The sequence below is a fragment of the Cricetulus griseus genome, chromosome 6 (assembly GCF_003668045.3).
Source record: "Cricetulus griseus strain 17A/GY chromosome 6, alternate assembly CriGri-PICRH-1.0, whole genome shotgun sequence".
Lineage (NCBI taxonomy): Eukaryota > Metazoa > Chordata > Mammalia > Rodentia > Cricetidae > Cricetulus > Cricetulus griseus.
In genome coordinates this window covers 52,199,210-52,220,633 of record NC_048599.1, presented here as the reverse complement: position 1 = coordinate 52,220,633, position 21,424 = coordinate 52,199,210, and the positions used below count along the sequence as shown (strand labels likewise).

Sequence of the window (21,424 nt, the reverse complement as noted above, 5' to 3'; positions counted from 1 at the left end):
AAATCATTTTTCATGATCAAGTTGACTTCATTCTAGAGATGTAGGGGTGCTTCAATATACATAAAACAGTAAACAGAAGTCATCACATATATGGACTCAAGAACAAAAATCATAGGATCATCTCAAATGGTGTAGAAAAGGCTTTAACAAAATCCATCTTCCTTTCATTAGAAAAGTCCTCAAGAAGATAGGGATGTAGAGAAAACATCTCAATACATCAAACCTATAGCCAACATTGTGCTAAACTGAAAAACAAACCTTGAAGCATTTTCACTAACATCAGGAACAAGACAAAGGTATCTATTCTCCACCACTCCTTCCCAATATATTATTTGGGGTAATAATGAAAGCAATAAAACATAAGGGAATAAAAGCTATAAAAATAGGGAAAAGAAGAAGTCAAAACATCCTGATTTTCAATCAATATGTCTTTACCATATATATATATATATATATATATATATATATATATATATCCTAAAGAATCCACTTTTTAAAAACCCTAGAATTGATAAATATTCTCATCAAAGTGGTAGGACACAAAATCAGTCTTCTTATAAATCAATGGCAAATATACTGAAGGAGAAATTCAAGAAACAATCCCATTCACAATAGCCTTAGAGAAATTCACTATAGCATTTAAACCACCTCCTTCAACTGAACAGCTTCTACAATGAATTTTTTTTAATTAAAGAAAAAAATAAAGACAGATGAACATGGAAAGACATCCCATGATGTGAGTAGAATTAATATTTTGAAAATGTCCTTCCCACCAAAAGCAAAGGTGTCTAATTTCTCCACTCTAATTTATGTAGGACCAGATACAAATAGAAAAGGGAAAAGCCAGAGATCATTTGCAGATGATAAGATTCCATATATGAGAGTTCAAAGACTCCACTAAAAAAAAAGCATTTAGAACTGATAAACTTTCAGCAAAATGGTAGGATATCATATTAATGAACAAAAAAAATCAATAGCCTCCTTATATACCCATGACAAACATACTGAGAAAGAAATTGGAGAAATAATCTCATTCAAAAATACCTTGGAATAAATCTAATCAAGGAAGTGAACAACTTCTACAATAAAAACTTGAAACACTGCAGAAAGCAATTAAAGATGGGAATCCTCTTTTACAGGAAGAATACTCTAAGATACTGTGGTTATGCCATCTTACAAAAGCAACCTACTGATTCAAAGCAATCTCCATCACAATATGAGTTTCATCTTGACGGTCATAGAACAAATGATTTTAAAATTCATTTGGGGCTACAAAAGACCTCAGTTCATCAAAGCAAAAAGAGATCCTTGCTCATCCCTGTCCTATTGCTGCTCTCTTAACAACAGCAAGGCATTCATCTACAGATTAGTGGAGAATGGAAATGTGGTACCTACACACAATGGAATTTTATTCTGCTGTGAGGAAAAATAAAATTATGTAGTTTGCGGAAAAATTGACAGAGCTGGAAAGTATTATATTAAGTGATGTCACCCAGGCTCAGAAAGGCAAACAGCACATGTTCTCTCTCATGTAGGGATCTGAGCTCCTAATCTTTTGTGTATATGTATCTATGTGGGAGTGAGGGAGTGTAGACTTCAGGAAATCAGGCAGGGGCCTATATGAGGGAAAAGATTGCTTTTAATAACAGAATTACTCTGTAATTAATTTCATTTAATGTTTTCTATCCTATACTTAAAACCTAAAAGCCTCTGATTGATGAGATTAGCATCTGACTATATTTGTGAGATATTTCAAATCACCAATTATTTTCTATTGAGAATTGCTATTCAAATTTACTTCCTATTGTATTGTGACAGGGCAAGACAGTGCAAAGGTTCTTCCATCTGTATTCTGGCTGAGGTCATTTCAGGGTGGGCTAGAATTTTACCTCCTTGATGGAGAATCCCATGGAAAATTACCCAGCTCTATTCTAGGAGCCCAAGGTCAGAATGCCCCAGGTTATTGATTGTAGCTTCTGTTAAACTGCTTGCTTGTTTGAAAGCCCCTCCAGCCATTGGCTTACATTAGCTTCTGTGAAACTGCCGGCTTGTACAGAACCCCCTCCAGCTCACCACCTACCCCAGTTTCTGTTAAACTGCTTGCTTCTGTGGACCTCCGCTGCAGCTGCCATGCAAGATGCCAGGATGTGGTTTTTGCCTCCGAAAATCCCATGCTCTGGCTCTGAAAACTTGAGTGTAGTATCAGCTAGCAGGAATAAAAACTTTCAATTGTCTCTAAACTGTAACAGAGCAGTCATCTCTGGTTGGCTCCCCAAAGCAGTACTTCCTCTACTAATCAGTAGCAATAAAAATGTTATAGAATTCTTTTTGCATATTTCTGTATATTTAACTATTTCCATTGAATTGAACTTTCATTTTGATCTTGGTGCCTTTCATCAGTTCTCATTGTGCAAATTTAAATTCTGCCCATGGTTTATGTTCTGTGTTGTGTTTAAATACCTATGCAACTCGGCTTACTACACAGAGATGACCAGAACAGGAGCCAGAATGAAACCACCAAACTTCACCATTAATGTTTGCCTTGAACACAGGGAGTATGGGAAAACATGTGACAAGGTGAGAACAACCAAATTGATTATTATTTTAGTTCCAAATTAAGTTAACCACATGTTTGATGTGTAAGCTTTGCACCTCACATAGAAAGGTATCCTGGCAGTTGGGAGCCAAGGAATCAAGGAATACCACAAAGTCACTGTAAGTATAGCAGCTTACAGCTCTGCTCCAGGGAAAGGTTCTGTGCCCCCACCCCCATCCCCACTGGGGTTTCCCTAGCAAAAGTGTCATAGCTCTGCTCAGCTAGGGGCTAGGGGAAGGTTTCCCCAGGGAAACAGTTCTTACAGTTCTGCTCCATTCTGCTCAGTTCCTGCAAAAGAAGGTTGTCACCAAAACCTCAATCAAGAGATTTATTGGTAGGGAAGAATCCAGAAGGGTGGCTGTCTCGAGGCTGAGACATCAGCAAACTGAACAGTTACAGTGCTTATATGGAGTTCCTAGATGACGGTGAGGGGAGAGGGGGAGGGAGGCAGAGCTTTCCAGGGTGGCTTAGGACTGGTGGATTTTTGCGCTCAGGGATTGGTGGGATTTAGTGCTCAGAGAGCTCAGAGATTGGTGGAATTTCATGCTGAGGGATTGGTGGGGTTTTGTGCTCAGGAACTTCAGTGATTGGTGGGATTTTAATCCCTGTTCCCAAGTCAGGATCAGGATGTTTTCCTTGGCCCTTTTCACCCTACCTGCTGCCCCAATAAGATGTTTATGCATGTTTCCAGAGCTGCAATTCATTACAAATTTGAACTTGTCTTTGAGATTTATAGAGACCAAATTGAGATATCCAGAGACGTCTAACCAACCCGTTGGTTTTTTGAACTCTGGGCATTTATGCCTGCATCTCAAAGCTGGTTTACATTTTGCATCAATTTTAGGATAGATCTTCCAGGGAGTTTTGAAATTTCAGGACAGATAAGTCCCTTTACTGGTTAAGTTGTAACTGTAAACCCAGAGATTCCCCCAGCCAGCTCCAAGTCTGTCACAAGGAGCACTTTGAAATACAAGGGCAATGTATTGCTGGCTTCCCGACAGCTCCACAGAAGGCTTAGCTTAGCGAATTGCAAAAGTCTGTGATTTCCTTGTGAGGAATCAGGATATGATGCAGTAGGGTGAACTGCAGACCTCTAATACCAGATGTTAGTACAAAACTGGAAATCACAGTTCTTCATGGTTATCTTACTCATGTCCTACAAAAGCCCATTAAAGTCTGCAAGTCACCACTTCTAGAGTCTTCCTTAATCCTCTATTTATTGATACAAAATCATTTCAAGACATAGTTAACAATATTACCAATTTAGTCAGTCTTAGGGATTTTGATCAGGTACTTACAGAGTGATGCAACTTACTTGATAAAATAGTAAGGCTTTCTGATTTATCTTTTCTAATGATTTTTTTAATTATTTAAGACATGTCTGTTTCTCTTGTGTGTTTGATCTTGTGTCTGACTGGAGAGCAGACCTTTCTGTAAAATATCAAAATTCGGCACTTCATCTCACCATGCCTTAATTTGAAAAAAAAAAAAAAACAGGCTGAGCATGAATGTGCTGAACACTACAGTCTGTATGGTCCAGAAAATACAGTCTGAAGTCATGCACAAACTGCCCAATGCTCCATGACCATGAAGAATGTCAATTGGGCACAGTTTTTCAACCTGACTCCAGACAAAGCAGAGATACATTTAAATGACCTTTCCCTCACTTGGTGGGAGGATCTAACCTTCTGATCTGCATATGTTTGATATTAAAATAGTAGCAAGAAAAGGAAGGTGAGAGGGATATGTCTCCAGCAAAACCTGGGAGAAGTGCCTCTGTCAGGACCCCCAAGACAGGGACTCTAGATGAACACAAACAGTACAAGAGATAGGCCTGTCTCTGGAGAAACCCACAGAAACAGCTGACCTGAACAAAGGGGAGCTCATGGACCCCAGACTAATAGCTGGGAAACCAGCATAGAACTGTTCCAGACCCCTGAATGAGGTCAGTTTGGAGGTCTGGTTAATCTATGGGGCCTCTGGCAGTGTATCAGTATTTATCTCTAGTACATGAATGAACTTTGGGAGCCCACTCCACATAGAGGGATGCTCTCTCGGGGAGTGTAGGGGGTTGTAGGCCCTGCTCCAAATGATATGACAGATTTTGAAGATCCCCATGGAAGGCCTCACCCTCCCTGAGGAGCAGAAAGGGGATGGGACAGGGGGTTGGGGGGGAGGGGAGGGAGAAGGAACTGGGATTTACATGTAAAACAAGCTTGTTTCTAATTTAAATTAAAAAAAGAGAAATAGGCCAGTCCTCAAGAGAGCATCCAGTTTGATTCCCCTTGCCCCCCCCCTTCCTCTTTTTCCTCCCCTTGCTCTTAACAATCAAAGCCAATTGCACAGAGCAGTGCAGAGGACCAGAGCAGGTCACAGATTGGGCAAATGAGAAAGGGCCTTGGAGACCAACCTTCCCAGATTCCCAGGTGATGGATGGAGATGCAAAGCCCCACCGCAGTCAGCTTCAAGCCTTAGCCACACAAGCCAAGGCATTGCTGATAGGAGAAGCCAGAATTCCCGGCTTTGTTCCAAAAAGTTTTTGTTTGTTTGTTTGTTTGTTTCATGAGCACACACAGGATGTAAAGAAATTTTGTTATTCAAACCTCTGATCCATGGGTTCTTTTCCTTCAAGAGACAGATTATATTAGCTTTGCAGAATCATATCATCTCAAGAGACATAGAACCAAGAATGCTTATCCCTCCTCCCACCTTGTGGCTTTTCCTTTCTGCATTCTTTCTCCCTTTACTTGTTCCGTCATCTGTCATCTCTCTCACCTTTCCTCTCTCTGTGTTTGTCCCTGAAAGCATCAAAGATTGCACACCTACTCAGGGAAATGCAAGTAGCCCCTGCCTGTAATATTTCAAACTTGGCCTGAGGTTTTGAAAGTCAAGATCAGCACAACTTAAGGTCTAATTACATTTTTAAAAGGGAGACTTCCTAAATAATCTCTCACATTTATGTAAAATTGAAATTTTATTTATTTTACTTATATCACCACCAGCCCCACAAACTTTCATCCTCAGGTTCAAAATTATTCCATATGGTTCAGTATCTTCCTGTGAGCTGTGTAAGTTTACTTGATTTGCATAGGACCAAAGTAAACTAATAAAAAGTTTCTCCCACAATCCTCTGAACTACCTGCTTATAAATGGCCTTTTAAAATTTGAACTGATTCTGCCAGGTGTTGGTGGCCCACACCTTTAATCCCAGCACTAGGAAGGGGGCAGAGGCAGGTGGATCTCTGTGAGTTCAAGGCCAGCCTGGTCTACAGAGTGAGTTCCAGGACATCTTCCAAAGCAATACAAAGAAACTCTGTCTTGAAAAAAAAACACACACAAAAAAAATTTGAACTGAACTTGCCAAAATGACCATTTCTATATTATAGGTGAATCCAGTTGGTTCATCCAATTCTTGACTCTAATGCTAAAAAGGATGTGCATTTTCCCCAAGCATCTAAAAGAGGAAGAAAGGGTAAGGACTGAGAAGAGGAGAGGAGGGAAAGGAGGACGGGAGGAAGGGAGAGAAAAACACAAGGGAGAGAAATAGAACAATGAAACAAAATTTTTCCCAGGGAGTTCCCAATAATGAAGAAACAAAACACTGAGCACCAAGAGTGGCAAAATGTTTACTGAAAGTTTCCAAAATTGCTATAAAACATAAGCAAGCACACTAAGCTGATCATTTGACATGAAAATCTTAATTTATGTAACATAGATATGTATAAGAAAAAGGGATAACATTTGCTATTGGTTTAGGCTCTAGGTATTAGGCTCCTGCATACAGATTGTCTCAGTAAGTACCATTCAGAAAAAATTACCCTTAGAAACAAAGACTAATTGAGCATGGGACACCGACCTATTAATATCACCTTAGCCCACCATCCAGCAAGGCCACATAAGGATTAGCAAGTTCTTTGTAGAAAGCAGTTTTGTTTGATGGGCAATTGAGTAGGGACCAGAGGAAAGAGCCTAGAAAACTAAAGGCTGACTTTGGAAAACTAGTAAGACCGATGCTTTATTTCATTTCCTTGCAGATAAATCTACTCCCCGGGCTTTGGTATAGTTTTACTTGCTTCCTATCATACTTTGCAACCTCATTTCCTTGAGGTCATCCCACTCATGACTGACAGGCCAGGTCCTACGGTCTCTTCCCATTGCTCTGCTGTTCTGATGAGTTAGCTGAAACCTAACTCACACATTCATATGAGAATTGGGTTTCTAATGGTTTGAGAACTTGTGCTTGATGGTCATCAACCACATGAGGTAGGTAGTACATCCTCGTTTTTTTGTAGATGAGGAAACTGAGTCTCAGGAAGGGCACATCAGCACATTACCTGCCCATCACAGAGGTGAGAGGTGGCAGAGCAGCAATTTCAACACAGAGCCTTTTAAAGGAAAGAAAATTGTGGCTCACCCAGAGATCCCCAAATTGGGCTGTAATGTCAATTTTAAAAATCATCTACATTAGATGTTTGAGTTATAAATACAACAGTTGGGCACTAAAAAGGAATCGAGTCTCCATGACCTTAACCTGAGTAAATAATAAAAGTATCGATTTTTCTATTAACTCACTTCCTTTGGATTCTCATGTTTATAAAATGGGGTCTGCCGGCAGCCTTTGCCTTGGACTGTATGGAACACTATCAACAAAGTGTGGTGTTCCTCCACCCTGATGGTTCTTTCCATAGTTTGTATAATGTGCAGAAGATTGCTACTGATGTTGTCATACAAGTCACTGAAACATTAGGAGACTTACTAGTATTTATCCTTACATAGAACAGATAGAACACTTTCTGAATAAACCTGGCCACATTAGCAGCCCCTCTGCAAAGATATTCAGTCTCTTTTGTCCCTGGACTGGTTTGTAAAACAGGGAATCCCACAGGCATATTTTATGTATTCTTTAGGCATGTAATGGTTTGTTGTCTGGGATAGATTGGCAAATAGAAGTCACAACTAGAAGTAGACTGACTCTCAATGTGAGAGCACCATACTGCATGCTTTAAATTCTGCAGTTGCATTTGGGGAAGGCAGCTAGCTCTTCACATACATGGTGTATCTGTAGACATGGGTTTTCTGGTTCAGACACACCACTGGAATGTACCCTTTACATACCCAGGACCCATCCAGTGTAGATGCTAATTTACAAGCTTTTTTCCATAAATAAGATTCAAAGTTCAGATCAACTGGTGTTTAAGTTAATAAAACTCTGTGCTTGCCCCATGAGGGAGGGCTTGGTCCACAGAATCACAAACTGGATGATGTCCATCTGGCCCCGTTTCCTGCAGAACACACTAGTATGTAACAGGCATTGGCAGCTGGAGGTCACAGATTTAAGTTAAGCAAGGTGATCTGCCCTGCTCTTGGCCCCTGAGCAGCTGAAGCTCAGCCCCAGATGAAGCGAAAAGAAAGCCTTGTGGTTCAAGTCCATCTTGACTCACAGTTTCGCTGTCTTATCGTGATTAAAGCTCACCACGTCTGTGGTTTTCTTACATAAATTTTCAATCCAGCTCGTGTTATTATAAAGCATCTTTTCCAGCCCTGATGTTGGGGCTGGACTTTCAGCTCGCATATTTTTTCCAGATGTGATGAGCTCTCCATAGCCCTCTTGGTGAGCAAACGCGTACCCAGATCTTCTGGAGCTTGAGCTGCGGGACTGAGGCCTACGGTTTCGTATGGGCCTTTCCTTTCTCTGAGCCTTCTGCCACCGGCGGATCTGGGGAGGAGGAGAGCCACAGTGAGATGATGAACCCAAGCATTAGACTCCATTCAACCACTGAGTAAATTTACCTGAGTATCTGCTACAAGAAAATATTTACCTTCTCTACAAAAGGAAACTTCAAGCGTAAAAGCCATGACATTCTCTACCCAAAGATCACACTAGACACTAATCAGTTTCTTTATTCCTATCAAGAAATTCTCATGTAAATGAGAAATATTTCAATGAATTTCATTACTGTCTCCATTTCGTTGGCCTTATGGTGAATTTCCAGGAGGTTTTTGCTTTGCTTAAATAGCAGTGCTTAGAACGAAGCCCAGGGACTTGAGCAAACTTTTGTACAGAAATATGATGTCTAAAGTCCCAATAGCCATAGTCTTTCCCCCTTTTCTCTTTTAGAGTCTGTCTGGATTCTGCAGTTACTAATAACTGTATTCAGAGAGAATTTGCAAAATTGGAGTCAGAATTTCCCCTCTTATAGAAGGTCAACTTATCATGAGATTTTCGGGGTTTTTATATATTCGGTTTTTGGTTGTGTGCGTGCGTGCGTGCGTGCGTGCGTGCGTGCGTGTGTGTGTGTGTGTGTGTGTGTGTGTGTGTGTGTACTCTTATGTGTGTGAACATGTGTATGTGTGATGCAAGAACATGGATGGGTGGATTGTGTGGACTTTTAAAGAAGTAAACATATTGTTGCAAGTTGATGGGTGGATTTACTCTGTCAGGTATCAGGGCACTTTCTAGCAGCAAGAATGTGTTCCTCTATGATGGGAGATGTCCTTCTGCATGCTGTGAATATATGTTTCTCTTATTGGTTGGTGAATAAATGCTGATTGGTCAGTAGCCAGGCAGGAAGTATAGGCTGGGCTACCAGACTAAGAATGCTGACAAGAGGAAGACAGAGATAGAGAGCCATGAAGCTGCTGAAGGAGTAGCATGTCAGAGAATTACAGGTAAGTCACAGCCTCATGGCAATACATAGTTTAATAGAAATGGGTTAATAATTAAGAAAGAAATAGCCAATAAGAAGCCTAAGCCATCGACCAAACAGTTTATAATTATTATAAGCTTCTGTGTGTTTACTTGGGACTAAATGGCTGCAGGATCTGCCTGGAAAGAAACTCTGTCTTCACCTCTAGCTCTTTCTGCCCCTCTTTGGCAGTGTTTCCTGAGCCTTAGGTGTGGGGCTGTGTTGCAGATGTTGCTTCAAACTTAGTCTCTGCATTTTGACAAGTGTGGCTCTCTGCAGTAGTCTCTGCCTGCTGCAGAGAAGCTTCCTCGATGAGGGGCAAGAATTAAACTTGTCTGCAAATTTTACAAAGTCATATCCCAGATGAAGAGCTACAGATGGTCAGTGGCTACTGGGAAAGGAAGAATCTGTTCTCTCCAGGGACAAGCTTCAGTATGGGTTGTCCAGTCTCAAGTCGTCATCCCTAGACATGTATGCACAGTGTCTACACATGTATGGACAGGCAACAGTAAACAGACTCAGCACAATAACAGAAGAAGAAATTATGAATTCTGGAAGGGGAGTACATACAGAATTGGAAGAGGGGGAAAGAATGATCTAGATGCAGGGCTCATATGAAGTTTCAAAAAAAGTTTTAAGAACTAACATCATTCGGGTGGGTTTCCAACATATCTTCCCTCTCCCTGCATAGGTGAGTAGAGAAAATGACCAGAAGTTTTGCATAAGTATTTGATTTTAACTTTCAGGTCTAAAGACACTTTGTAAGCAAATCATGAAAATCATCTTTAACACAAGAAAAATAAGCATCTTCAAACTGTCCATCAATTTCTGGGTTGGATGCAGTTCAGAACCAACATGAAAGGACAGACAAAAAGACTCCGTCAATCACTTCATACTTTGCCCCCAGAATGTAAGGGACATCACAGTAAGAAAAGGCCATGTTGGAGCCCTCAACATCACTGATCAGGCCCTACTCCTTCCAGAGATATGTTATCTTTCCTTGTGGGATGATAGCAACATGTCTCCCCTTCCTCCTCTTCTCTCTGTCCTGAGTCACATCCTAGCCCAGTATTGCTTTATTTGTAGTCTTTTACCCATGAGCCACTGAGATCTATTCTAATTTCTGGTCTTGGCTACTTTCTATACCATGTTCTTTCTGTTCTTCTTCTAGCTTTGTATTCCCAGTCCACTCGTCATGCTGCTATTCCTTTGTAAAATCTGCTCAACAGGTAACATCGCTCACTTATTTCCAAAGCTGATATTCTATTTCCACCCAAACGATGAGACCCCTGAATATGACTTGTTCGGATTTCTTGCGTGGTGCCCTTAACTTTCCCTATAGCTTGCCCTTCTATTAAAGAAATACTCCAAAATTATCCCAGTGAACTTCTTTTCCAGAGTCATGGGTAAAAATCCTTATAATTCATCACTCCATGACCACACTTAGCCTAATACACCTCTCCTCACCGGTATTCAGGACTAGTACACTAGTGTGTGCAGGTGAGAGTACCATCTATTGTGCCGTGAACCTATGGGAACTTCATGAGTCATTCCCTGTGCATCTTTTCAGACAGAGAAGGACACCATTCACGAGAGCCACCAACCATCTGTCAAGTGCTCACAGTATGGCAACATACCTGATCACTTAGGCTTGGGTATAAACACATCTTCAGAAATCTGAATGTTACCACCGGCATGACTGAAGCCACTGATATCAAGAGAACAACAAGCCAGACGAATTTCTGGCTCAGGGAGTGCCATGCATTTCCTACCATTAGAGAAACATAGACATAAAGCACTGAATTGTTATAAAATCTTTATAATTACATAAATTAATTTACAATTATAGGTAGTGATTATAAATTAAATTGATAAATCTATAAAATTTTAAAAATCTTTATTGCTATTATAAAACCCTAGGGAAACCCTGGTGCTATCGTGATCAGGCATCCTTTCTTCCAGGCTCCATCCAGCTTGGCTCAATTCCTTCCTTCAACCTCACAATCCATGACCAGATTAGAGTTTCTGATTAATTATTGGAATTTGGGCCCATTCTCAAACAATAGCCTCACTGATTGTCTATGTCACTGGGATACACTGTATGAAGCACAAGGCTAACCTTTGAAATTGTAGACAACAGCCCAGAAAAGCTGCCTCAAAAGGAACTTGCTATGTCTTTGATGCTTCCTCGGTTATAAGCTAACGATCTAAGGAGATCCTGGAGGCTCCTGGGTTGATGAAAAGAGTTCCCCATGACCACTGATGCAGCTACGCAACATAAGAGATGGCAGGCCAGAGGAACTCACTGCCAATCCTGAAGCCAGCTTCCAAACTTTATACTCATTCTTCATATATTTGTTGTTTGTCTAATCGAGGCAGCAAGGAGTGGGCAGGCAGACTCCATGGGAAGATACCATCCCTGTCCAAGTTCATTTTCCAGGCATTTACCATGCCACCTTCAATCAGCTGGGTCTTCACCCCAGTATGCCCATGTTACCACCATTCCAATGGGCTTTGGGTATGAGAGCTTGGCTACTGATTGGTATGCCTGCTTCTTCTGGCTTCAGAGAGTAAATCTATCTACCAGAGAGCAGCTGACCCCAGTTGCCGTCAGCCAAGGTCAAAAACAAACTTGATCCAATCAATTAGATGTCTTTTTGAGCTCCTTGATGCTCATTACCTATAGGCAACGCTGTAAAAAACAAGCTCCCCATTAAAACCACACCCCCTTGCTGCTAGTTACTAAGGAAAAAGCTTTTTTTTTCTTTTGAAAATCCCAATGTTGATCTAACTTTTGTAAACTTTCATTGGATTTCCACAATTAATTCATGGGATGGCATGTGCTTAACTAAAATGGATTAGTCCACACACCAACTCCATTCTCCAGGAGAAGCAGTCCCATTTTACATGACAGAGTGGTCTTTAGGATGCACTACAAGTTCAGATCTGGTAACATGAAAGTAAAGACAGTGAACTTAAGAACAGTTCGAGTCTTCCTTTCCTCACTGGCTTGTTCTCATGGCTAACCAACATGTCTCTACATGATTGGAATCTTTCAGTAAACAAAGAATTAACGTGGTATATTGAGCAAGCCTGCTAGGATCTGAAGAAGTTAGTGTACTTGTGAGAAGGGACCAAGCTGAAGAACAGTGTCCAACGCTGAAATGGAACCCCAGCATCAGTGAGGAGGCCCACTTCAGAAGTGATCCTGTGACACTTGATCTCACAAGATCAGTCTTGGGAGAGTTGTTTTCTAGGCTGGGATAATCAGAGAATGGATTCCAAGTGCTGTGCTGCCTGAGCTCACAAGACTTGTGCATCATTCCTTTCTAGTTTATTGAGGTGAACTCCAAAAATCTCTGTTCCTAACTTACTCAACTGCACTAGAGAATTCCAAACTTCTTGGAAAGTGCATTAATAGTTCTTATGTATGAGGAAGTGATCTCTCCAGAGTCTTTCTGAAGCATGACCCTTAACACAGGAACACTGGATATGTCCTCTTTAATGGATAATGCAACCTCGGGACTTTAGGGGTTCAGTGGTACTCAAATTCTCCCACAATGCCCCCAAACATAATCATCAAGTCACAATTTCTTGAATAATGATATTGTTCTGGCTAGTTTTATGTCTACATGGCATAAGCTAGAGTCATTTGGGAAGAAGGCCTCTCAGTTGACAAAGTGCCTTCATCAGACCTGAAGGCAAGTCTGTACATTTTCTAAATTAATGATTGATGTGGAAGGTCCCAGGCCATTGTGAGTGGTACCACCTCTGGGCTAGTCATCCTGGGTGCTATAAAAATCAGATTGAACCAGACACAGTGGCGCATACCTTTTTAATCCCAGCACTTGGGAGACAGAGACAGGTGGATCTCCGTGAATTCAAGGCCATCCTGGTCTACAAAGAGAGTTCCAGGACAGTCAGGGCTGTTACACAGAGAAACCCTGTCTTGAAAACAAGAAAGGAAGGAAAAAGGGAAGGAATAAAGGAAGGAAAAAAGAGAGAGAAAGGAAGAAAGAAAGAAAGAAAGAAAGAAAGAAAGAAAAGAAAGGAAGGAAGGAAGGAAGGAAGGGAAGGAAGGAAGGAAGGAAGGAAGGAAGGAAGGAAGGAAGGAAGGAAGGAAGGAAGGAAGGAAGGAAAAGGAAGGAAGGGAAAATCAGATTGAACAAGCCATGGAACTCAAGCCAATAAATTGTGTTCCTCCATGAGCTCTGAATCAGCTCCTCCTGTGTTCAGGCTCCTGCCTTGAGCTCATCCCTGACCTCTCTTTATGATGGACTGTGTGATCAGCACATGTAAGATGAAATAAACCGTTTACTGGCCCCCAAGTTGTTTTTGGTCATGGTGCAATAGAAACCCTAAGACAAACACTATCATCAGAGTTAATATTTATTTAACCAGAATACATCCTCATGCTTTATATGTAGTAACTCATTTGATCTTCAGTTCTTTCTATTGGAAATGGGGACAATCAATAACCAGTTCATAAATAAATTTTAAATCATGGAAAGGAAAGAAAATGCATTCAACATCACACAATTTGTTAAGTGATGAAGACAGTGTTTGAAGTCTGATTATCTATTCAGCCATCTCTTCTGGCCACTTCTGGACAGATGTTCAGAAATCTACAGAGGTCTATAGTGTATGCAACATTTCCCTTTTATCTAAAAGCAGATAATGTCTATAGGGGAACTTTGATAGATAGGCTGGTGGTAACCTGATATAAGGAGAATTGGGTATTTCTTCCTCTTTTCTCTATATATCAAATGAACTTTTCACAGGCTGTATAGTTGTCCCAATGTACATGGTATGCCCTTGTTTTCTAGGGCACAGACAATTGTGCATCTGGGCTTTTTGAGCCTTTAAGTTGCATTTGGAAGTCTCTTGGAACCCCTTTCAAATCTGGAAGGCTTCGGGTACATGAATCAATTCCAGGAAAAAATATTTTTTTTTTGCTGGCCATTTCTAGCCCCACACAATACACATACAAAAAAATAAGTTACAAAGACAAACAACTTTCAGTATGACACAGGTCCTCATGACAGGTAGGGTCACTTACCAACAAAGGGAAACTGTTGTGGGAAGATTCCAAAGACACTTCTACTGTGCATGATCAGTAAAATGAAGAAATAGGTCGCAACACTGCCCCAGATGAAGACATGATTAACTACAGTCCAGTAACTGGTGTCCAAGGCTATCTGCAAATACAGTCAAATGCGAAAGAGGAGTCACTGTAAACAGAAGCTTGCCCCCAGAACTGCTCTGAGATCACCAGGTCAATGGCTCACACATCCACTTCTGCACACACAGGAGACAGACTTGTGCTAAACTAGTGTCTAGAACTTAGGTATAGAGGCAACTGCATCTGCCAAGGTCGAAACAGCCTTAGAAAGTGGGATGTTAAGGGTTTTATTTTTATGAGAAATAAGACAATAGAATGATTTTCTAAATTGCTATCAAAAGATTTCTATTATCTCTTAGAAGCCTGTTTGTTTCTTAATGAGAGATGGAAAAGGAGTGGAGCCAGAGGGTTGGGAACCCAGATGGTGGGGAGAAAGTAGGAGGAATAGAAGGAAGGGAAACCATAATCGGGATATATTATATGAGAAAAAATACCTATTTCAATAAAAAGAAAAAAGCTTAAGAGACAGAAAACAAAACAAACATTCCCAAATATGTTTCATCCGAGGTGGATAAATAAAGATCTAGAACATGAGTGTAAAATGTTTGGTGATAATTAAAACTACTTAGAGATTCCATCTCACCCCGTTTAAAATGGTAAAATGGATAATGTCAAGAAAGCAAAGGGAAGCCCTTATTTAGTGTTTGTAGGAGTGCAAACTGGTGTAGCTACCATGAAAATCAGTGTGGTAGTTATGCAAGAAAGCTTAAGGCTTTTTGATCCAGCTGTACTACACCTGGGCAGACATCCAAAGGACTCTGTATACCTGTACTTCTATGACCATTGCTACTCTATTCACAATTGCTAGGGCATGGAAATAGCCTAGATGCCAATCAACTGATAAATGGATAATGAAAATGTGGTACATATACAAGACACAATTTAATTCATTTATAAAGAAAAATGAAATTATAAAGTTTGTAGGAAAATGGACATAACTGGAAAATATTGTATTTGATGAGAATCCAGACCCAGAAAGACAAGCATTGTTTGCTCTTTTTCATATGTGAATCCTAGCTTTGCATTTTTAAATTTGTATGTTTTACTTAGGATGTCCATAGAGATCAAAAAGCCAGAAACTGTTTATGAAAGGAAGACGGGAACACATGTGGTATAAAGGAGAAGGGGGCATTTTAAATAAAAAGGAGTTTGAATGAAGGTACAGTGTTCCCAAAAGACATGAATTATCAAACAAAAAATCTCAGTTTCATGCATGGAATATTCCCTATTGTTGTTTTGAGCTCACCTCCCAAACAATACAGGCTATCTATCACCATTGCTCTTGGTTGTCCATCATTACTGTAAGGTAGGACCCTACTGCTGAAAACACCACATGCTTTGGTTGCAGAACATATAGAAACCAATTTCTTACTGACTGGGAAACTTCCTCCATGCTGGCTAGTTTACATAGTGCCAGAAGGTACTATGTAAATTGCTAGGTGAGACAATGGCCTTACACAGTGCTTGGACCCTGCATGCTATAACACAACATGTCAGGCTGGAAATGGAATCGTCCTAGCTATCCATCAACTGACAGATAGACAATGAGAATGTGATGCATATACACGATGCTCCAGGGTACAGAGCGGCTGCGCTCTAAGAGAAGAAACATGAAGAACAAAACAACTCTCTCTGATTCTCTCTGGAAGTCCACAGCCTATCTCCTCACACACAATGCAAACTGCAGAACATTTTACAAACTATCTGACCACTATTCTTCAAAGTTATTACAGATGAAGAAGGAGCCAAGTTCAGAGACTATGGTGACATGCCAGCGAGGTACCCTGTTGGATGCTGGAATAGAGAAAAGTTATTAACAGAAAAGCTAGGGAAGGGTTAGCCACACCTGTAGTTTAGGTAACTATACTGTATCCGTGTTAATTTCTCCTAATTTCCATAGGCACTGTCATGGCTGTGTGTTCCTAACAAGTCAGGTTGAGCAGACACAGGTATTGTCACTACAAGGTCAACTCTTCTGCAAATCTATATTTATTTCAAAAGAAAAAAAATAATTATTCTTGTTTAAGTCATGAACTTAATAAAGACTTTTCAATGTATATCAATTATTTCCCAGGAAGCCAGAGGCTGTGAACTTAACATTGTGAATTAATTCACAATGTTGATCTCTTGCCTGTGTAGGCCTGGCTGAAAAGGGTATTTTACACTCATTGGATAAAAGGAATCTATTGGGAAGATGTTTTTCAATGAGTTAAAAAGAACATCAAACTTTCATATATCCTTAGGCCTAGAATTCCCTCTTTAAGAATACAACCTGGCTGAGCATGGTGGTACACACCTTTAATTCCAGAACATGAGAGACAGAGACAGGTAGATCTCTGTGAGTTTGAGGCCATCCAGGTCTATATTGTGAGTTCCAGGCCAGACAGTGAGACCCTGTCTCAAACAAGCAAACAAATTAAATGCCAATAAATAGTGTACTTTAAGGCAATCAAGAAACATTGAGAATTTGGCATATGAAGGTTTGCCACTGTGCTGCGGTTTTTCACAGTGAAAATAGAAGCAATCTAATAGTATCCTGGTTGATATGTTCATATGCTCAAGCATTGTAGCCATGAAAAGGACATTTCAGAGAATAATCCTAAAACAAGATATATACTCATTAACCTGGAAGCAACCTAGATGCCCCTCAACTGAAGAATGGATAGAGAAAATGTGGTACATTTACACAATGGAGTACTACTCAGCGGAAAAAAACAATGGAATCTTGAAATTCGAAAGCAAATGGATGGAACTAGAAGAAACCATTCTGAGCAAGGTAACCCAGTCACAAAAAGACAAACAGAGTATTTACTCACTCATATATGGATTTTAGACATAGAGCAAAGGATTACCAGCCCACAATCCACACCGCCAGAGAAGCTAGGAAACTAGGAAGACTCTAAGAAAGACAGACATGTTCCCCCGGAGAAGGGGAAAAGGCAAGATCTCCTGAGCAAATTGGGAGCATGAGGGGAGGGGAGAGGGAGCTAGGAGAATGAGAAGGGAAGAAGAGGAGGGGTGAGGAGGACATGAGGGAGCAGGAAGTTTGAGTTGGGGGAAGAACAGAGGAGAGCAAGATAAGAGATACCATAATACAGGGAACCATCTTAGGTTTAAAAAGAAATCAGGCACTAAGGAAATGTCTGTAGATCTACAAAGATGATACCAACTAACAATCTAAGCAACAGAGGAGAGGCTACCTTAAATGCCATCCCCTGATAATGAGATTGATGACTGACTTATATGCCACCTAATAGCCCTCATCCAGCAGCTGGTGGAAGTAGAAGCCGACACCCACAACTTATCACTGAACTGAACTGGAATCCAGTTGCAGAGAAGGACGAGTGATTAGCAAAGGGGTCCAGACCAGGCTGGTGAAACCCACAGAAACAGCTGACCTGAATAAGGGAGAGCTTTTTGTCCCCAGACTGATAGCTGGAAAACCAGCATGGGACTGATCCAGACCCCATGAACATGGGTGTCAGTGAGGAAACCTCAGAAATCTATGGGGCCTTTTGTAGTAGATCAGTAGTTATCCCTAGCATAGGGATAGACTTTGGGAGCCCATTCCACATAGAGGGATATTCCCTGAGCCTAGACACAAGGGGGTGGGCCTAGGCCCAAAGGACATGACAGACTCTGAAGCTCCCCTATGGAAGGCCTCACCCTCCCCAGGGAGCAGACAGGGTATGGGATAGGTAGGGTGTTAATTGGGGGGGCAGGGGAGAAGAAGAGGCAGAGGGAATTGGGATTGACATGTAAAATAATCTTGTTTCTAATTTAAATAAAATATGGAAAGAAAGGAAAAAAGAAGCATACCCATGAGACAAAGATAAGTGGGAAACACAGTTATAAAATCACACAAAATTGATTTCTACTATTTTTGCCATGTTAACAACAGTGTGGGGCTGTGGATAAATTTTAATTTTCTCCGTACTTTTCTGCTCATTCCAAGTTTACTCTACATGCACTTATGGCCATACTTCTGTGTGGGGCTCCCCTGCAGGGCCTTGTTTTTGAAGACTTCTGAACCTCGTGAGAGACCACAGCCCATGGCTGAATCTGTTGTTGTCCTAGGCTCAGCATGGGGAACTGTGTCTCAGGCCTTTTGAAAACTGGCCATAGATGTGTCTGAAGACTGTAGATATAATCTGGAAAATCAAGTTAGTTTTAATTATTCTTTTCTAGTGGTTGGACACACCCTGACAAACTCTTTTTATGATAGGATCAGAAGAGAGAAAATTTCCTTTTATCATCTCCCTCATTTACTCAATATTCAAGAAATGGTCATGTATGACTGTAACTTGTGACAAAGAGATCATCTGATTCTTAACACTTTGCTCAATAACAACAACAACAAAAATAAAATAGCACAGAGGTTGTATCACTCATCACATCAGTCTGGTGCTGCAGGTATTAATGGACCAGAAGTTTATGTGAAATCTAACTCAGTTGCATCAGAAAACAAACTGGATCACAGCTCAGAACACCAAGAACTCCCCTGTCAGGATGTCTCCTTAATATGCCATTTGAATAGAGCACTGAGCCTCTTGAGTGATTTTTTTTAAATGTCTTACAAAACAAGTTCTAGTTCTCACTTTAGAACCTGGGGCTTATTAAGTCTGAAATTATAGGAAACTTTTGTTATTCTTGGAAATGCTTCTTCTCCAAACATAAGAAGGGAATAGTGGTACAACTTTTTATTTTGAGGCAGGGTCTCACACTGTAGTCTGGCCTTGAGCAGTCCTCCTGCTACACCTCTTAGTTCTGGGATAACAGGTATGTATCGCTCTGTTACACTAGTTTTTTCAGTCTGGGCCTTGAACCCATGGCATTGAGCACACTAGACAATCACTCTATCACTGAGCTATACCTCGAAAGCCTTAATTATTTCACTGTATATACAACACCCAACCTAAATATGCGATTGTTATCTTTATACAAACATGAAGGTTATAAACTCCTAATGCTAAATTTACCACATCTTATTATTTATTAAAGATTATTGATTTCATTTCAAAATGTGCAATTAAAAAGAAAATCCTGTGATGTGGTAGACTTTGGGGAGCCTCTTTTGAGGGCCTTACCCTGCCTGGGGAGTGGAGGGGGGGATGACTAGGGGCAGGTGGGATGTTGGGGGGGAGGGAAGGGAAAGGGAGAAGGGATTGACATCTGAAGCAAGCTTGGTCCTAATTTGAACTAATAAAACAAAATAAAAATTAAAAAAAAGAAAATCCTGGAGCTGGAGCAATGGCCCAGAGTATGAAGCAATTGCTGTACTTTCAGAAGGATCTGAGTTTATCCCTAACACCCATGTAAAACCCCAGGCATGGAAACACATGCCTGTATCTTCAGTGCTGGGTGGGCAGAGATGGCAGGTTGCAGGGGCTCAGCCAATAGCCAGTCTAGCTAAAATGGTGAGCTCCAGGTTTGGTGAGATGCCATGTCCCCAAAAATAAGGTAGAGAAGTGACTGGGGACAACATACGATATCAGGCTCTGGTCTGCTTGTGCATGGACAAAGGTGAGTGCACCTACACACAAATGCATATGCCTCCACACAAACAAAAAGAATCCCTTGTACTCTCTTAAGAGTTATTCCCTACCTGACACCTTGACAGTGAACTGATGGGGAATGTACTGCGTATGTTTATCTTACTGATTATTGAATAAAATACTGTTTGGCCAATGAGACAGCAAGTTAGGACTAGGAGTCAAAGAGGATTCTGGGAAATGTAGTAGATAAGTGGTGATCCAGGCAGGAAGTGACATAGCAAGGAAACTCATATTTAAAGAAGGAGAAACAGGAAGGGTCCCTCTTTTCCCCTCTGCTCCTGCTCCAGTGGCACAATGTGATCCACCGGCAAGGAGGGACGCCAATAAGGTGTCCAGTAAGATAAGTCTTATAAAATATATAGGTTTATGATAATTAAGACTGAGCTAGTAGATGAGAATCCTAGTCATTGGCCAAGCAGCATTGTACCTAATACAAGTTTCTGTGTATTCATTTGGGTCTAACTAGGGCAGGCAGCTGGCGTAAAGCTCACACCTGGCGGTGGGGCTCAGGCGGCTTTTGGCAGAAAGATTTATCGTAACAGTGAACTTCAACATATGTAAACATATCACACTAAGGCAGAGGCGCTTTAAAGAAAAGGATTACCTGTACACTGACAACAATGACCAAAGATGTGGCCATGGTAACTGCAAAGGACTGATAGTCAGCAATGTGTTGCCCGTCTTCTCCAGCCAAGTTGTAAAAGGACCCATAGGGAATGAAGAAAAGGGCTAGTGAAGTGTAGATTCCATGTGCCACACAGATGAAAAATCTACGCTTGTTAAAAAGTAGATTCAGTTGTCCAGGTTCATAGAGCTGAGGACAGTCCATACTGTTCTGGTCACTCACATCCTGTGAACAGAGCATAATTTCAGAGAAGAGACAAGAAGGCCATATATTCCCTATCCCCAGAAATAGCCAAGGTCATTGTATGCCCTGTTACCTACTACTCACTGGGCTAGAACAAGACCCTATCTTGTTTTTATTCCCAGAAGGACCTCCCTACCAGATTACAAATGAGCCCTTGCTATATCCTCCACAGGCTGCTGTGGCTACTGCCATCTTGGAAGGATTCAAGCTCCAGGATTCCAGCATATTATGTATAGCAATGGACCAGAAGTAAATTGCTAACATAATTTGCAGGGAGCTGTGGAGTCAGAATTGGAAATTTGTGAATGAGATGGACAGGAACAATGAGAAAAGGGGGAATCCCATGTGGTGTTCAAAGTGGGTAGGGGGCTGAGACTAAACAGTTAGGATCTGGTGTTTTACCTGGTGAGAATTCAGTAGTAAATGCCAAGGGATGAGGACAACAGAACCAGACAGGATAGGAAAATCCATATTTATCAGCCACTAAGTTCTAGAAAAAACCTAACTGATTTCTCTAAAACTTAATGGACATATAAA

At 40.9% G+C, this 21,424-nt stretch overlaps 1 protein-coding gene across 1 annotated transcript in view; it reads right to left on the bottom strand.

The window, feature by feature from the left end:
- Window positions 1–6,209: 6,209 nt before the first annotated feature.
- Window positions 6,210–21,424, bottom strand: part of Atp8b4 (ATPase phospholipid transporting 8B4 (putative)) — a 164,246-nt gene continuing 149,031 nt past the window's right edge. The window contains exons 24-27 of the mRNA XM_035447044.1: window positions 20,624–20,869; window positions 14,342–14,480; window positions 10,920–11,050; window positions 6,210–8,312 (exon numbers count right to left, since the gene is read on the bottom strand). Of these exons, the coding sequence (XP_035302935.1) occupies window positions 8,034–8,312; window positions 10,920–11,050; window positions 14,342–14,480; window positions 20,624–20,869 (795 nt within the window). The 3' untranslated portion in view covers window positions 6,210–8,033. The remainder of the gene's footprint in view (window positions 8,313–10,919; window positions 11,051–14,341; window positions 14,481–20,623; window positions 20,870–21,424) is intronic.